Source organism: Thalassophryne amazonica, chromosome 7 (genome assembly GCF_902500255.1).
Source record: "Thalassophryne amazonica chromosome 7, fThaAma1.1, whole genome shotgun sequence".
NCBI classification, from domain to species: Eukaryota; Metazoa; Chordata; class Actinopteri; order Batrachoidiformes; family Batrachoididae; genus Thalassophryne; species Thalassophryne amazonica.
Genome location: NC_047109.1, coordinates 65,241,846 through 65,257,867, shown reverse-complemented (window position 1 = coordinate 65,257,867; position 16,022 = coordinate 65,241,846). Strand labels below are relative to the sequence as shown.

Below are 16,022 nucleotides of genomic sequence, written 5' to 3'. Positions count from 1 at the left end.
CGAGGAGCTCGGAGAAGAGCCACTGCTCCTTCACGTTAAAAGGAGCCACCTGAGGTGGTTCGGGCATCTGGCAAGGATGCCTGGTGGGCACGTCCATCTGGGAGGAGACCCCGGGGAAGACCCAGGACTAGGTGGAGAGATTATATCTCTACACTGGCCTGGGAACACCTCCAGATCCCCCAGTCAGAGGTGGTCAATCTGGCCCAGGAAAGGGAAGTCTGGGATCACCCGCTAGAGTTGTTGCCCCAGTGATGCGATCCCAGATAAGCAGCTGAAGATGAGTGATGAGTGAGTGAGTGAATTTGTGAAAAGTCCTTCAATGTCAAAGGATAGGGATTTTCCCTTTTTTCTGACTTTGACCTTTGTCCTATGACCTTGAAAATTGAATCAGTTCTTGCCTATCAGGATATGAATCCTCTGTAAAAAAAAAAAAAGTTCCTAACAATATATGAAAAATTGGGGGTTCCAGGCTGTTCACAAACACGACAAACAAACAGGGGCGAAAACATAACGTCTGTCCAACTTCGTTGGTGGAGGTAATAATGAAGATGGAGAATAAAAGTTCAATGTGTTTTTAATTTATTTCTCTTAATAACAAAAAGGCGTGTGGTTTGAATAAGGAACATTTTCTACAATCTGAATTCATTTCACATTGATCTATTGTGGACTGGATGACTTAAACTTCTGCATGTCTACTAAACCTTACTTTAATTTTAATTTGTTTCAGTGTTTTTTTTTTCCTTTTGGCACAAAGATGTTCTAAGTTTTAAGTTCTGTAAATTGTGTGAAGGAATTTATTGTCTAACAATGAACTCTGTATTTGCAGCATTGTCAGCACACACACACAAAATGCACAATTTAATTTCAGACTTATGGTACTTCTAAAACAGCTGTTTGAATTCATGCACTGCAAATAGCCTGCAAGCACTAACATCTGTAGGTTAGGGTGCAAACTTTATCACCTCAGCTACATGCACAGTGGACTGTGAAACATAAATCCCCATAAATCAGCTTCCTACTAAAATACCAAATGTGTATGTGTCTCCCAGAGCCAGACCAAAAGGTGGTTGTCGCAAGCTTTCTGCATGACCAAACGATACTGTGACCATGAAAAATTGTAAGATGATTTTACAGAATTTATGTACCGGTTGTATTTACATGCACTAAATATAAAATTATGCAATAAAAGTATTTGCAAAATGTCTGAATATTCGTGAAGTCCCCTCCTTCCTAGTCCAAGTACTTGTAGCTTTCAAGTCCAAATTGTCATTAGTTTGAGTCCTTGGTATTCAAGAACATGTCCAAAGTTGTTGTCCATTCAGCTGCTCCCATTTTTTGTTCGGGGTCACCACAGCGGATACAGCCAGATCCACATTGGCATCTGGCACAAGTTTTACGCCGGATGCCCTTCCTGACACAACTCCAATGTAACCTGGAGAAACACACAGCCGCTGGTGTTCCAAAGAGGTCTCCCATCCAAGTACTAACCAGGCCCCACACTGCTTAGCTTTCGAAATCTGACGGGATCAGGCTGACAGAGCAGATCGGCTGTGCAAGAACATGTCCAAAGTTAAAACAATAAAATACAATAACATACAAAGATGAAATAGGTTTTAACTAGAGACATCACGAAATGCCCCATGCGCAGTATTATTTTCCATACAAAGTGCAGTAATATGTACTTGTATGGGGTGGGTATTTGGTTGAAGCCTTATGTGTTTGATGTAAAGTGGAATATACAATGAAAAAATTGGAGTTTGGCATAATATTTATTTAGAGGATGTGACAAACAGTGACCATAAAAAGTCGGTCATGGTCTCCAGCCTTCAAAACAAATGCAACCACTGGCGACCTTGAAACAGAGGTCAAGGTTACTGGCCTTCGAACCCATGCGAAGTACTCCTCCAAGGCATGTACCCACCAAATATGAAGTTTCTGTGAGCAATAGGTGCCGAGCTACGTTGTGGCGAAGGATTTGACAGTTGTGACCATTGGTGACCTTGAAAAGCAGGTCAATTTCACTGGCCTTCGAACCCATGTGAAGTACTCCTCCAAAGCATGTACCCACCAAATACGAAGTTTCTGCAAGCAATAGGTGCCGAGCTACGTTGTGGTGAAGGATTTGACAGTTGTGACCATTGGTGACCTTGAAAAGCAGGTCAAGGTCACTGACCTTCGAACCCATGCGAAGCACTCCTCCAAGGCATGTACCCACCAAATATGAAGTTTTTGTGAGCAATAGGTGCCGAGCTACGCTGCGGCGAACGAATTGCAACCGGACAGATGGACAAACAGACGGGCACACGAACTGACGGACGGACGGGCAACCTGGATGCTATATGCCCCGCCTAAAAATAAAATCTAGTTAATTCAGTCGTGTGGAAAGAGCAACCTTTTAAAACTGATAATAATAATTCTGAATAAGCAGGGGGGGTGGCCAAGTGGTTAGTGTGCTTGGTGTCAGTGCAGAAGGTTCCCGGTTCAAATCCCACCCCTGCCATATTTCTCCATGTGATGTGGAGTTGCATCAGGAAGGGCATCTGGCGTAAAACCTGTGCCAATTCAACATGCAGATCCACCTTGGATTTGCTGTGGCGACCCCGAGTGCAAACAAGGGAGCAGCCGAAGGGAGTTACTTTACTATATATATATATATATATATATATATATATATATATATATATATATATACGAGGTCTATTAAAAAAGTATCCGACCTTATTATTTTTTTCAAAAACCATATGGATTTGAATCACATGTGATTGCGTCAGCCAAGCTTGAACCTTCGTGCGCATGCGTGAGTTTTTTCACGCCTGTCGGTTGCGTCATTCGCCTGTGAGCAGGCTTTGAGTGAGGAGTGGTCCACCCCCTCATCGTTTTTTTCATTGTTTAGGAATGGCTCAGAGACTGCCGCTTTGCTTGATCAAAATTTTTTCAGAAACTGTGAGGGACATCAAAGTGGACACCATTCGAGAAATTCAGATGGTTTTTGGTGAAAATGTTATGGGCTTCAAAGAGATTACGGAGTGTTACTGTCGCTTTAAGGACGGCCCAGAGTGACTGGTGGTGCGCCGCGCTCCGAAGCCGCCATCGACAGGCTGAGCGACCATTTCATTTCTAAACTGATGGCTGTATGGATCCGTGACCATCGTGTGCCATTTCTCTGGTTATCACAAGAGCTGGACATCAACCTTTTTCCAGCAGATTTCAATTTTAACAAGAGATTTTGTCATGGAAAGCCGAGCGGAGGCTTCGCGTGTCACGATGGATTTGCTGCTGGAACGAGACAAAACCACCTCCGTTTTGGTCTCACAGGACGGCTTTGAGATGGCGTTCAGACAGCTGTCGGTGGTTTTTCCATCGAGTGATTATCCGAGAAATTGTGGATGTGCCTGGACCTGCCAGAACATGTCCTGTGAGGCTTCATCACGGCGTTGCTTTGCGCCATGCGGCACCGCCGCGACGCGCGGAATTCCTCCGCACGTCTGTCTCAATGTGCCGAAAAAGTGCTGATTTCCACGTCTTTTCACAATTCCTGTGCTAGCCAGATGACATCCCGGATAAAACACAGCGTCCAGTTTGGAAATGAACGGCACATTCCACTGTTACAGGAGTTTTTGTCATGGAAAGAGGAGCGGAGGCTTCCACCTGAGGTAAATTCAGGTGATTGGACGTGATTTGGAAAGATACACAACTGTCTACATATAAGGTCTCACAGTTGACAGTGCATGTCAGAGCACAAACCAAGCATGAAGTCAAAGAAATTGTCTGTCGACCACCAAGACAGGATTGTCTCAAGGCACAAATCTGGGGACGGGTACAGAAATATTTCTGCTGCTTTGAAGGTCCCAATGAGCACAGTGGCCTCCATCATTGGAAATAAAAGAAGTTCAGATCCACAAGACTCTTTCTAGATCTAGCTACCCATCTAAAGTGAGTGATTGAGGGTGAAGGGCCTTAGATAGGGATGTGACCAACAACCCGATGCTCACTCTGTCACAGCTCCAGCATTCCTCTGTGGAGAGAGGAGAACCTTCCAGAAAGACAACCATCTCTGCAGCAATCCACCAATCAGGCCTGTATGGTAGAGAGTCCAGATGGAAACCACTCCTAAGTAAAAGGCACATGACAGCCTGCCTGGAGTTTGCCAAAAGGCACCTGAAGGACTCTCAGACCACGAGAAACAAAATTCTGATGAGAGAAAGACTGAACTTTGATGTAAATGCCATGCATCATGTTTGGAGGAAACCAGGTACCATCCCTTCAGTGAAGCATGGTGGTGGCAGCATCATGCTGTGGAGATGTTCTTCAGCGGGAGGAAGTGGAAGACTAGTCAGGATTGAGGGAAAGATAAATACTGTAATGTACAGATACATCCTGGATGAAAATCTGTTCCAGAGCACTCCTGACCTCAGACTGGGGTGACGGTTCATCTTTCAGCAGGACAATGACTGTAAGCACACAGCCAAGATATCAAAGGAGTGACTTCAGGACAACTCTGTGAATGTCCTTGAGTGGTCCAGCCAAAGCTTAGACCTAAAACCAATTAAACATCTCTGGAGAGATCTGAAAATGGCTGTCACCCATGCTCTCCATCCAAGCTGAGGGAGCTTGAGAGGTGCTGCAAAGAGGAATGGACAAAACTGCCCAAAAACAGGTGCACCAAGCAAGTGGCATCAGATTCAAGAAGACCTGAGGCTGTAATTGCTGCCAAAGATGCATCAACAAAATATTAAGCAAAGGATGTGAATACTTATGTACATGTGATTTCTTAGGTTTTTATTTTTAATAAATTTGCGAAAATTAAAAAAACTTTTTTCAAGTCATTATGGGGTGTTGTGAGTAGAATTCTGAGGGAAATATATTAATTTACTCTATTTTGGAATAAGGCTGTAACATAAAACGTGGAAAAAGTGAAACCCTGTGATTCCTCGAGCCTATCCTAGCAGTCATAGGGCAGGAGGCGGGGTACACCCTGGACAGGATGCCAATCTATCACAGGGCCACATATAGCCAGACAAACACATTCACACCCCTATGCATACCTTCGGTCAATTTAAAGTTTCAAATTCACATAAATTGCATGTCTTTGGATGTGGGAGGAAGCTGAAGCACCTGGAGGAAACCCAAACGAACATGGGAAGAGCATGTGAATTGAGATACTGTAAACTGCTTTGATTAAAATCCTACACTGGATGACCTCATATACTAACTCATAAGATCCTCTGGTATGTAACTGGTGCCTTGGAGTCAGTTTTAGATTGTGCCAGGCTAAAGGAATATAATCTCTTTAAGTCAACATCATGTTTTGTACTCAGTGGCCCCTGTGACCAAATGAATATGCAAATCAGGTAACTGTTGGTACGCTGATCATTCCCCCCACAGGGACTATGTGTCAAGTTTGGATATCTTGGGTCAAAAGGCCTTGGGGATACAAGTATACTGGATACAGTAATCTTGACTGTATCCCTGGCCAATATTTTGTTCAGGTGGGTGAAAATTATTCTTTGCTTATCCCTATCATAGCATGCAGTTGTGGGTTTTTATTTAATTATTGTATTTTTTATTTTTTTGCCATTCTTTTATCATCATTTGATGTGGAATTTGGACTCACATGGCAAGAACTTGGCATTGAATCATGAAAGCTCAGACTTTGAAGCTAGGGACTACTATGTTACTATGAAACAGTGCTTCCAACAAATGTCCAAGCATGCAAACAGTTACAGAAAAATCTGCAATATCAGGCCCAGTAGCGGAATCCAACAAAAGAACCAGTGGGTCTGTAAAGTAATCTGGTTTACTAGGATTCTGTATTTTGGTCGACGTCATGTGAGGTTTCTTCTACTTCAAAACAAGATGATCTGTAATCACTGCATAGGTTTTTGAGGAACTGTGTGTCATGAACTAACAAACAAATTGCGACAACTGGAAATGATCCTTCCTGACTGAGGTAATAACTCTCTTCTCCATCTCTACTTTCAACGTTTATAAAAAGTGACTCACTGGCAAATATGGAAACAGAGTACTAAAAGATTCCATGTTGTTCCACTTGGGAGTATTAGCCCCGTGCACATGGAGATCAATAAAAATCTGTTGACTTTTTTCCATATGTGTGTTTTAGTTTATGAGTCTTTAAAGGTGCACGTGCAGTGAAGCTAAACGTCAACGTATTCTGCAACAAAAACACCACTGCCAAAAACAGAGCCGAGCATTTCTGTGAGCCCGAACACATCATGCCAGATGACATTTGGCAAAAACAAGCCTGAGTGCATATTTTTGTGCCTTTTGTCCCCAACCTCCTCAGTACTTGTAAATCTCCTTGTGTTTGACCTTTGGCCTGACTCCGTGACCCTGGACTCTGATTTTGTTCTCTTAAATAGTTGTGATCCCGTCTGTTTCAATGTGTTTCCATGTTGTGATTCTGAAATCTGAAATGAACACAAAGTGCTCAAAGCTTCTCTTAATTACATCAAGATGCACACACGTGCACGTGCGCGCACCCATACTCACACACACGTAAACTGGCTTACGCCATTCGTTTCCATACTGGCAAGCTTTTTAACATTCTGACTCATTCTTTCACTCAGTTTCTCCTCCACCCCCCCCCCCCCCCCCCCCCACCTCTCCCTGTTTTTTTCAAATTCCTTTATGTTAGTTGTTATTGTTCTCTTTTATTTCAGGCCTCCCTTGTTTCATTTCCTTCTGCCTTCACACATCATGAATATAAACAGCATCTCTCTCTCTCTTCCTTCATTCTTTTCACTCACAGACACCCTCGTTCCTATCCTCCCTACGTGTCCTCGGCTGTTTCTCCGAATATGGTCGTCAGCTCTGCTGCTCCAGAGGAAGTGATTTATGACCATAATGCTGTGTGATCACATCGGTCGGTGCGACGGCAGAGCCAGCACCGGATATGCCGCAGATAGTTTTGCTGGCTGTTCAAGTCTCCCTAAAATCAATACAGTGTTTTCAAAGTGAACATCAAGTTGCTTCATTATTAGTGAGATTTCTCTATCTGTGCTTTCTGCAGAACAGATTTTATTGTATTTTTTATTTGCCCTTTATTTAACCAGGTAAAATCAATTGAGGACTAGTTATCTTTTTCAGTGATGACTTGGCAAAGAGGTTTTAGCAAAAGCATAAACCCACAGACCACATAAAATGACACATCTGGCACAACACCATACAATATATAACTAGGGATGGGTGTTATTTCAAAAAATTTGGAAATCTATAAATGTTTGCATGGAATATGGAAATATACGCGGAATAAACCATAGCAGGATGAATTTTGGGTCATTTGGTTTCAAAAACCCATATGGACGGTGCCAGCGAAGATATCGGTTTCAAAAATCGCCAAAAATATCGCCGAAAATGTCATATCTTGACAACCGCTGCACCTAGAGACTTGAAATTTGGCTCCAAATGTTGCTTGACCCCAAGTTTATATTAAACGTCTATAGTAACAATAAGCCTATCTGGTGTTTTTTTTAAGAGTAATTGACAAAAAACCTAATTTCAGTACATATGTTACGATCAACTGTAACAAACAAAATCTATGTAGTTTTTATTTCAGGAACATGAGTTGAGTATAATCATCACATGTAAAGAATGACATGGCCACAATAAACTAATTATAAGCAACAGAGTGGTTTTCTACATCAACAGCACATATACGACACACGCGTTACTTGAAATTTTCAAACGCTCCGTCCATATGGGTTTTTGGAACCAAATGACCCAAAAATTATCCTGCTATGGTTCATTCCGTGTATATTTCCATATTTCATGCAAACATTTATAGATTTCCAAATTTTTTGAAATAACACCCCTCCCTAATATAACATTCTTCCAGTGTGACAAACCATTATAGAATGATGAATGTTAACACATATAAACTCAACTCATAGATCAAGATTAAACTGCTAGACATAAAAGGTGATTGAGTGAATATTTTTAAAGAATAGAACAGAAAGCAAGATGGCTAACAGTTAGTTAAACAGTCAACTGCGACTTGTTGCAATTTTTGTTTGAACATGATGGTTCCCTCCAGGTGCTCCAGCTTCCTCCCACTTCCAAAGACACACAGGTTAAAAGGAACCCCGACTATAAATACATGTTTATTCTATATGACTTGTTGTGATATTAGTAACATAACTATGGCTATGGGACAAAATTTGCAAAAATAATGTCAAGTTTTATGATATTTTAAGAAACGTTATTTCTACATAGGTTGCCATTGTTGTTTGTAACGCAATGCATTCTGGGTAGTGACGTCAAACGGGGGCAGAGCTTCCCGTGTTTACATTACAACTAGTGGCGATTAACAACGATGAGCTCCTCTGTTCACCCTTTTCAGTTCGAACCAGAGCGTGATCTGCAGTGTGAGGAAGAGAACTTTGAAAATACTGTCAGAAATGAAGATCAGCGCTCTGATCAAGCAAGAGTTGGCCATTGTAGGTGGTGTCTGTGTGGGGGCTGCTTGCCGATGCTGACAGAGAAAGAGAGCGTCTGCTGCTCTTTCGCGTGTTTTAGTCCTATTTTCACTAGTTACTCGTGGATGATTTTTCTTCTTGTGGGGAAATATGATGGGCACTGCATCTGGTTTAAGACGTCGTTTGTATCCAGAAACACCAACAAGCTCCCTCATTAGTTGAAGTTGATGAAAAGCCTCAAATGCATCCGCGTTGAAGTGACGTGAGCACAGCCGCGGGTCTTTCGGCAACTGCACTCTTCCACAAGCATCCTCCCACTTTTTCCTTAACTTTCTTTCTTTTGGAAAGCAATGAAGGCTTACCTCGCTTTCTTTGTTGCCCTTAGACTGAAAACTGCATCCAAAAGCCGCGCAATGTGGCATTTTATCTTGGTAGAAGAACTAGCTTTAACACTGTTTTCGCTTGCATGAAAGATTTCAAAAACCTTTCCACGTCATCACCCCCAGAATGCATTGTGCAGGCAAAAACATGGCGGCCGCGTTGTATTTAAATACGTGATAAATAAACGCTATTTTATATCATTCAAGACTTGTTTATGCACTTCTAACTATATATTATAATAGCAGACGTCAGTGTTTCAATTTTTTGACAAATTTGATGTTATAGTCGGGGTTCCTTTCAAGTGAACTGGAATCATTGAATTGACTCTAGGTGTGAGTGTGAATGTGATTGCGTGTGTATATGTGGCCCTGCCATGGTCTGGCGGGCTGTCAGGGGTACACCCCACCACTCCCCCTCACCCACTAATTGGAACAGAAAATGAAGTTTTAATGTCTTTTGTAGTGAGTTACACTCATTTGCAGGGAAAGATGGCCGAAACAACAGTACAAGTTTTTGGAATGGTGAGTAGAATGAAACTGTTGGCTCTTAAATGCTAACTTGTCTTGGAAATGTGTAGAAGGTCTGAGAGGTAAAGAGGTGTCTCCCCCAGAACTGTTTTATAGATTAGTTGCAGCCAATGTTGTAGCCGCCTGATATGAAGGGCCGGCCAAGTCACCCGTTTATAGGGATCACAGTGGGGATTGGTAAAGCGTACGCCTGTGGCAAAACGAATTGCTGACTGATGTGGTGTTTCAAATTTGGAGAGTGTTCCCCCTTTGATGCCATTTTATAAAGTGTGTCATCATAATCAAACACAGGAGGAATGGTCATTTTTACAAGAATGTGTTTAGCTGAGTAAGTGAAGGAAGGTTTTCTGGTAAAGCCGAGTTTTGATTTTTGCCAGGAAATTATCGAGTGTGATATACAAGTGTGAAATGAGAGAGAGAGATGACTCAAACCAGAACCCAAGGTACACTGCTAGAACAGCCAGTAGAATACTGAGTAGGATAATGTGATATCTTCCAATTTGCTTGGACATCACCACAACAGTTCTAATGTGGGATCCACATGTTGATTTGCCTTTTTTAACTCAACTCCAACTGTACAGATAAAATGGGACATGGTCAGCCTTGAACAAAGGATCGTCTTTTTGGGAGCCAACTGAAAAGGTGTACCTAATAAAGTGGCAGGTAAATGTACGTTAAATCTGTGTAGAGGCAACATTTACTTCTCTGGGCTCAGAGGGGACCATCACTCAGTGGAAATGTGTACTGTAGTCAGACAAATCAGTATTCCAAATCTTTTTGGAAAAAAATGGACACTGTGCGCTTGCAGTTCGGACCTGTCTCCAAGAGAGAACATGCAGAGAATATTGAAACAAAAAATAGATCAATGATGATCCCATATTGTTGCACACCTTAAGATTTGTTTGCAAGAAGAATGAGAAAAAATAGTACTTGAAATGCTTCATTGCTTGGTGTCCTCAATGCAAAAACATATTTTAACTGCTGTGAGAAGGAATGGTAACATTACAAAGTGGTAAATGCTTTGGCATCCCAAGTTTTTTCAGGCCTGAAATGCAGACATGGACGTATATTCACAAACATTGGGTAGGTGATGGTCTACTCTAGTGGTTAAGCATTGAGCTTGAGACCAGAGAACCCCTGCCAGACCAGACAATCACTAAAGGCCCTTGTGCAAGGTCCTTAATCCTCAAGTTCCTCCTGGTGTGTAGTGAACATATTGCATGGCAGCACCCTGACATTGGTGTGTGTGTGTGTGTGTGTGTGTGTGTGTGTGTGTGTGTGTGTGTGTGTGTGTGTGTGTGTGTGTGTGTGTGTGTGTGTGTGTGTGTGTGTGTGTGTGTCTGTGTGTGCTGAGTGAATGGGTGAATATAAAGCATCATTGTAAAGCAATCATTAGAAAGCTTAGGATGATTATGAAAAGAACTTTTAACAGTAAAAAATACCTATAAGCATTTTTAAGAAAATGTAAAGTCTAATATTTTTTCCGCACAACATGAAGCGTTAGCCAAATCGTCATCTTTTAAGCAAATAGGACATATAAGACACCAAATGAAGATTGTTTTTATATAAAATCTACTACATTTTGAATGACATGCACAGCTTTCTTGTTCAGATCAGAGGGTATGCCTTCATATAAACCTCCATAAACCTCCATGTCGTAGGTTGTAATGACATATTCTTGACGCACTTCACGTGTGGCCTCTTCTGCTACTCGCAGGCATTCTTTAACAGCTTTGTATTCCGTAACAGGGTGGTTAATGACAGGGTAGTCATCCAGTGTTGTAATATGTTATAGTAAGTCTCAGTATTTTTACTGTTACCAGTTATTTTTGTAATCTAGACATCCTTGGCTTTGTAATGATAACAAATTTATAGGGTTGTGTGGAGGGGGGGAGGAGGATTGGGGGTATGTGCAGGACTATGCTGGCCCATGGCCTATCATGCCTTCTGCCTGCTAATGGAAGCAATATTATGGATTCAACCCGGTAGATGCAATTTAACTTTTTCTTTTACGAATGAAGGCTGCCCTGAGTTTTGCAGAAGTTGGGTTTTGTCATCCCATTTCTATGGTCACTTCAATAATCACAAATGAAAAAATGATAATGAGCTCTTTGGAAACATCCCGGCCCTAAAGGTACAACAATTCCCAGAGAGACATATGACAGGCTGGTCTCAGGTCAGTAAACAGCACTTGAAAGGCTGTAGCTTTATCGAGTGGAGAGTTTAAGGTCTGAACATTCATCCTGTTGTAACTGAATCGGCCTGATGGATGAAGCTGCCTCACATCAGCTACACACACAATATACATTTAAAAACTGTGCACAAGAAGATTTATATGTACTCACTAAGTCAGACAGATGTATGATTTTACACACACACACACACACACACACACACACACACACACACACACACACACACACACACACACACACACACACACACACACACACACACACACACACACACACACACACACACACACACACACACACACACACACACACACAGATACTGTCATTGCTACACTGAACCATAATGCACTGCTGCCCAGCAGTCAAATGCCTCATTCCTCTCTAACCCTTGTTTGACTCCCTCTCGGGAGGCTCAACCCTGCAACTGCATACTGACTGAAATTCAAAATCTGCCAAAAAATATCTGGAACATATTGCACAATTAGCAGACATTTTTGAAAGTGGTCCTGTGCAATCACTGCTCCATGTCTCAAATCACACTGGTGCTCTGCTGCACTCATAAAATGTGAGCACTTCTTTTCTAAACAATCAAACAACATTATCAAAAGAAATACAACCACTGGAGAATTGTGTGTCTTCCCTTTGACCACCAGTCTGTAAGTATCAGGTCGGGTGTGGGACCATGCACTTGTGCGACACATCGTCACATCCACCACACCACAGAACCGCCCTGAGTTCTGGATGGCAACCATAGAGATCGATAACAGTCCAGCCACACCTCTCAAAAGTAGCCATCTATATACCCCAACCAGGTGAAACATGGAGGTCCCCTTGGTCTTCTTCAGCTGCTGGGGCCCTCAACACTGAGGCACCTGCATGCTGGATCACCATCATATGAGTGTCCCTAAGTAACCATTCATTTCACACAAAGTCATTCCATTAGTGCATGAGTCTATAAGCTCTTCCCAGGTGTCTCCTGAGTCCTGACCTCAAAGGCCAAGGATCCAGAGGCATGAAAGTCGCTGCAGATGTAAGAGAATGAGCCTACAAGTTCAACAATTTGGCCACATACAGATACACATCTGATAGCCGAGTCCAAGAAGCCATTAAAAGCCTGGATCTTAATCTTGATTCAGGACATTTGCAAACCCAGACATTCCAATTACTCACTCAGCTTCTCAAGTGCTGCAATCAGAGTATCCATTGATCCAGCAAAGATCACAGCATCGTCCACAAAGTCAAGATCAGTAAGTGCATTGTTCATGTTTCGACACTACAACCACGTGCTCAATAATTCCCTTTGAAGAGCATTCAGTGAAAATTTTAGGAGTGCAAACAGGAAAAAAAAAGGTTTGAAGAAAAGAATAATGGTCAAAAAGGATGAAGTGATATATTTATTGAAAAGTAGACGGTGAAGATCTGATTCTTTCTGCAGCTTCCATATTACTTCCTTCATATCTCTTCCAGTATGAACACCTTCACTGTAATACCAGAAATCAGGGCGGCTAACCGACAAACATCTCCACCCTTCCCCCTCCACAGCCGCTGTAATCCTCAGCTGCTGTGCTGCTGTCTTGTTTTTGTCGTTGTTGTTGTTTTAAACTCATATGGAGCTGTTGTGATGTTTGGCTCCACAGATGCTTTGTGATTTCTAACCTTGATTTTTACATGCCCTGGCAAAGGACTGATTCTGAGCTGAGATTTACACCATATTTTCATAAATCAATCTCTAATCCGTCTGACTGCTGACCTCCACCTACATTCATCACCATGGCAACCATGTTAAATCATGTACTGAGCAAAGTCATTCTTCCACTTTGTTTCTGATGGCTGAATACTAGCTATTACAGTAAAAGCACAGAATAGTGTTCAAGGACTGATGCTTAAAATGTTGCAAAGTAAGAAAACAATACTGTTGCAATCATCCTTTCCACACAGCAGGATTCTCTGTCTTGAAATCATGAATGTGTCTGAGATGGTGGACAGTAGACTGTAGAAATAAGTAAATCAGCATAGTTCCAAATTGTTTTTATGACCAAAGTGAACACTAAGATGGCACAGATTGCTGGAAGAGAAGTGATTGCACTTGTGTTTGTGCTGACGTCGTACCTGCAGAAGACGCCCATGTCCTCCAGCACGTAACACTGTCCTCCGTTGAAGCAGTAGTTGGGCAACATGTCACAACGTGAGCGACAGCTTCCATTCTGCATCTGGTAGCCCACACGGCACCCGCCTTTTCCATGTGACCCATCCACCGGTGAGGCTGCTGGTGGAGCTGCTACGGGGCCACTTGGTGCTGAGGCTCCCCTCCCAGGAAATGATGCTTCTGGTTTGAAAGAGCTAGATCCTGGGACAGGGGGCCTGGGGCGAGATGGAGACCCAGCAGATATCCTAAGGTCTTCATCGCTCTCGTACGCATCGGTGGTGATACTGTAGGTGTACTCATCGGCAGTGGGGGACACGCTGTCCTCATATGGCGTGAGGTAGTCATAGCTGTCAGGCATCGCCCAGGAGGTCGGGTCGCCACCCTGCAGCTCATGTGCCAGTGATGAAGGAGACGGGGGGGCAAGGTCCAGGCTTCGCCCATGAGAGGAGGGGTCAAAGAAGTCTACATGGAGGATGTCGGGGTAAGAGGGCTTGGTGGAAGCTGAGGGTGGGGTGGTGGTGGGAACATGGTCTAGGTCAACGACAGCCGTGTCCTTAGCGTGAAGCCAAGGTGGTTCAGTGTGAGGCAAATGCTCCTCCTCATCTTCCTCCTCTTCACCTTCATTGCTTTCCTGTCTGCGTGGGTTACTAGGCAGCAAGTGCTCCGTCTCAGCAGAATCAGGGCTGAGCTGGGGCGGGGCCACCACACCCACGTCCTCCACTGTGGGCACCACCGATTCACTGAACATGCCGCTGCTCTGCTCCTCCTCCTCGCCAGCGCGGGGGATTCTGCCCGCTCTTGGGGTAACAGTGTTGACTGTGTCGGGACTGGCTGAGCGGCTCACTCCGGTTACCATGGTAATGACTTCATTGACCTTAACAGGTCCAGCTTCCTCATTAAGCAAGGAGGTGGCATTGCCTGTGCCCTCTGGCTCAGTGGCATTCATCATAACATTTCCTGTAAAAGTACAAAAAAAGAATAAATATATTGATTAAAACATTTTACATATAAAATAAGCTCAGAGAGAGCTCCTATTACAAACCATCACCAAAGCCCAGAGAACTTTCTCTGACAAAATATTTTACCAGCTGTGTCTTATTATGCAGATCTGTCCCAAACTGCCATCATTCCTTATAATTTGCTCCATTCCTCACATTTTCCCAGTGTTTTTTGATATTTGGTTGACTGCTGTTTCAGTTGTACAAACTTACAGCTGTAGGTGAATACATAACCTACTTAATGGGAGAAACGAAAGACTTAATTCTCATTCATATGCAAACAAACAACCTTATAATTAATCATGTGCTCCTCAAGGGGACACCTACGGTGTAAGTATGTGTCTACCATGTATTGTTAATGATTAATCACTGTAACAAAATCAGTAATAGCCCCGGCAACTCTAAACAACTTAAGAGCACCACGCTCATAGAGCACAAACCTCCGCAACACTAGTTTTCAATTCCACAAATTTTTACCTTGGAAAAAATTTTCAAGGTCAAAGTCCTGTTAGACGTGGCTTTTCATAAACTAAAATATAATACAAAATATAGATCCAAAGGGTTTTCAATGTTAAACTCACATGTCCCCAAAATACGCAATACGGATCATATGTGGATCAAACTTAGTGGGTTAGAGGCTGTTCACAAACAAGGGCGAAAACGTACCCCCCGCCCCAACTTAGTTGGTGGAAGTTATCATCTGCTCAGACCCCAAACCACACCTGTATTAATCCCAGTAAGGAGCAGTGCAGTAGTTTCATTGCTTATTTCACAAACAAGGTAGACACCGCTCCGTCCGCTCCTCGTTGTCTCTCTCCAGCCCCCCACCCCTTGACTTGCTCATATGAAACCAGTAGGCTGTCTCTCTCGGTACTTCCCCACCACAGTGAGAGAGGTTGAGGACCTCACCCAAAGGATCACCTCACCACCAGAGCTTCAGGATCACCTCAAAAAACACAATCTGTTTGAAAAATTTCAATCTGGTTTTCGACCCTCCCATAGTACTGAGCCCTGGTCAGAGTCACCAATGACCGCATGGTGGCTGCTGACCTGGGTTCTCCAACACTCCTCATCCTTACTCCAGCTGAATTCAGCAAAGACCGAAGCTCTTTTATTCGGTAACCCCCCCCACCCCGCAAACCAACTCTATTCCTCCCCCATTTACTGTATTCCTTTTTCTGGCCGAACCATCACCCTTTCCTCCTCTGTCACAAATCTGGTGGTCAAGTTTGACCCCCACCTGCCATTTGATACACACGTAAAATTACATTCCTCCATCTCAGGGAGATAGCCAAACCCCACTCCCTCCCTTTCTCTCTGATGCTGAAAGGCTGGTCCAT

The 16,022-nt window shown here is 43.1% G+C and overlaps 1 protein-coding gene across 12 annotated transcripts in view; it reads right to left on the bottom strand.

Annotated features, from left to right (window-relative positions):
* The window catches only part of cspg5a (chondroitin sulfate proteoglycan 5a), a 145,825-nt gene that overhangs the window by 58,534 nt on the left and 71,269 nt on the right, over positions 1–16,022 (bottom strand). For all 12 annotated transcript variants that reach the window (XR_004561786.1, XR_004561788.1, XM_034174353.1 and 9 more), the window contains exon 2: positions 13,648–14,641. Coding sequence is in view for 10 of the 12 variants with exons in the window: in XM_034174353.1 (XP_034030244.1) it covers positions 13,648–14,641 (994 nt within the window). In the remaining 2 variants the exon portion in view is untranslated. The remainder of the gene's footprint in view (positions 1–13,647; positions 14,642–16,022) is intronic.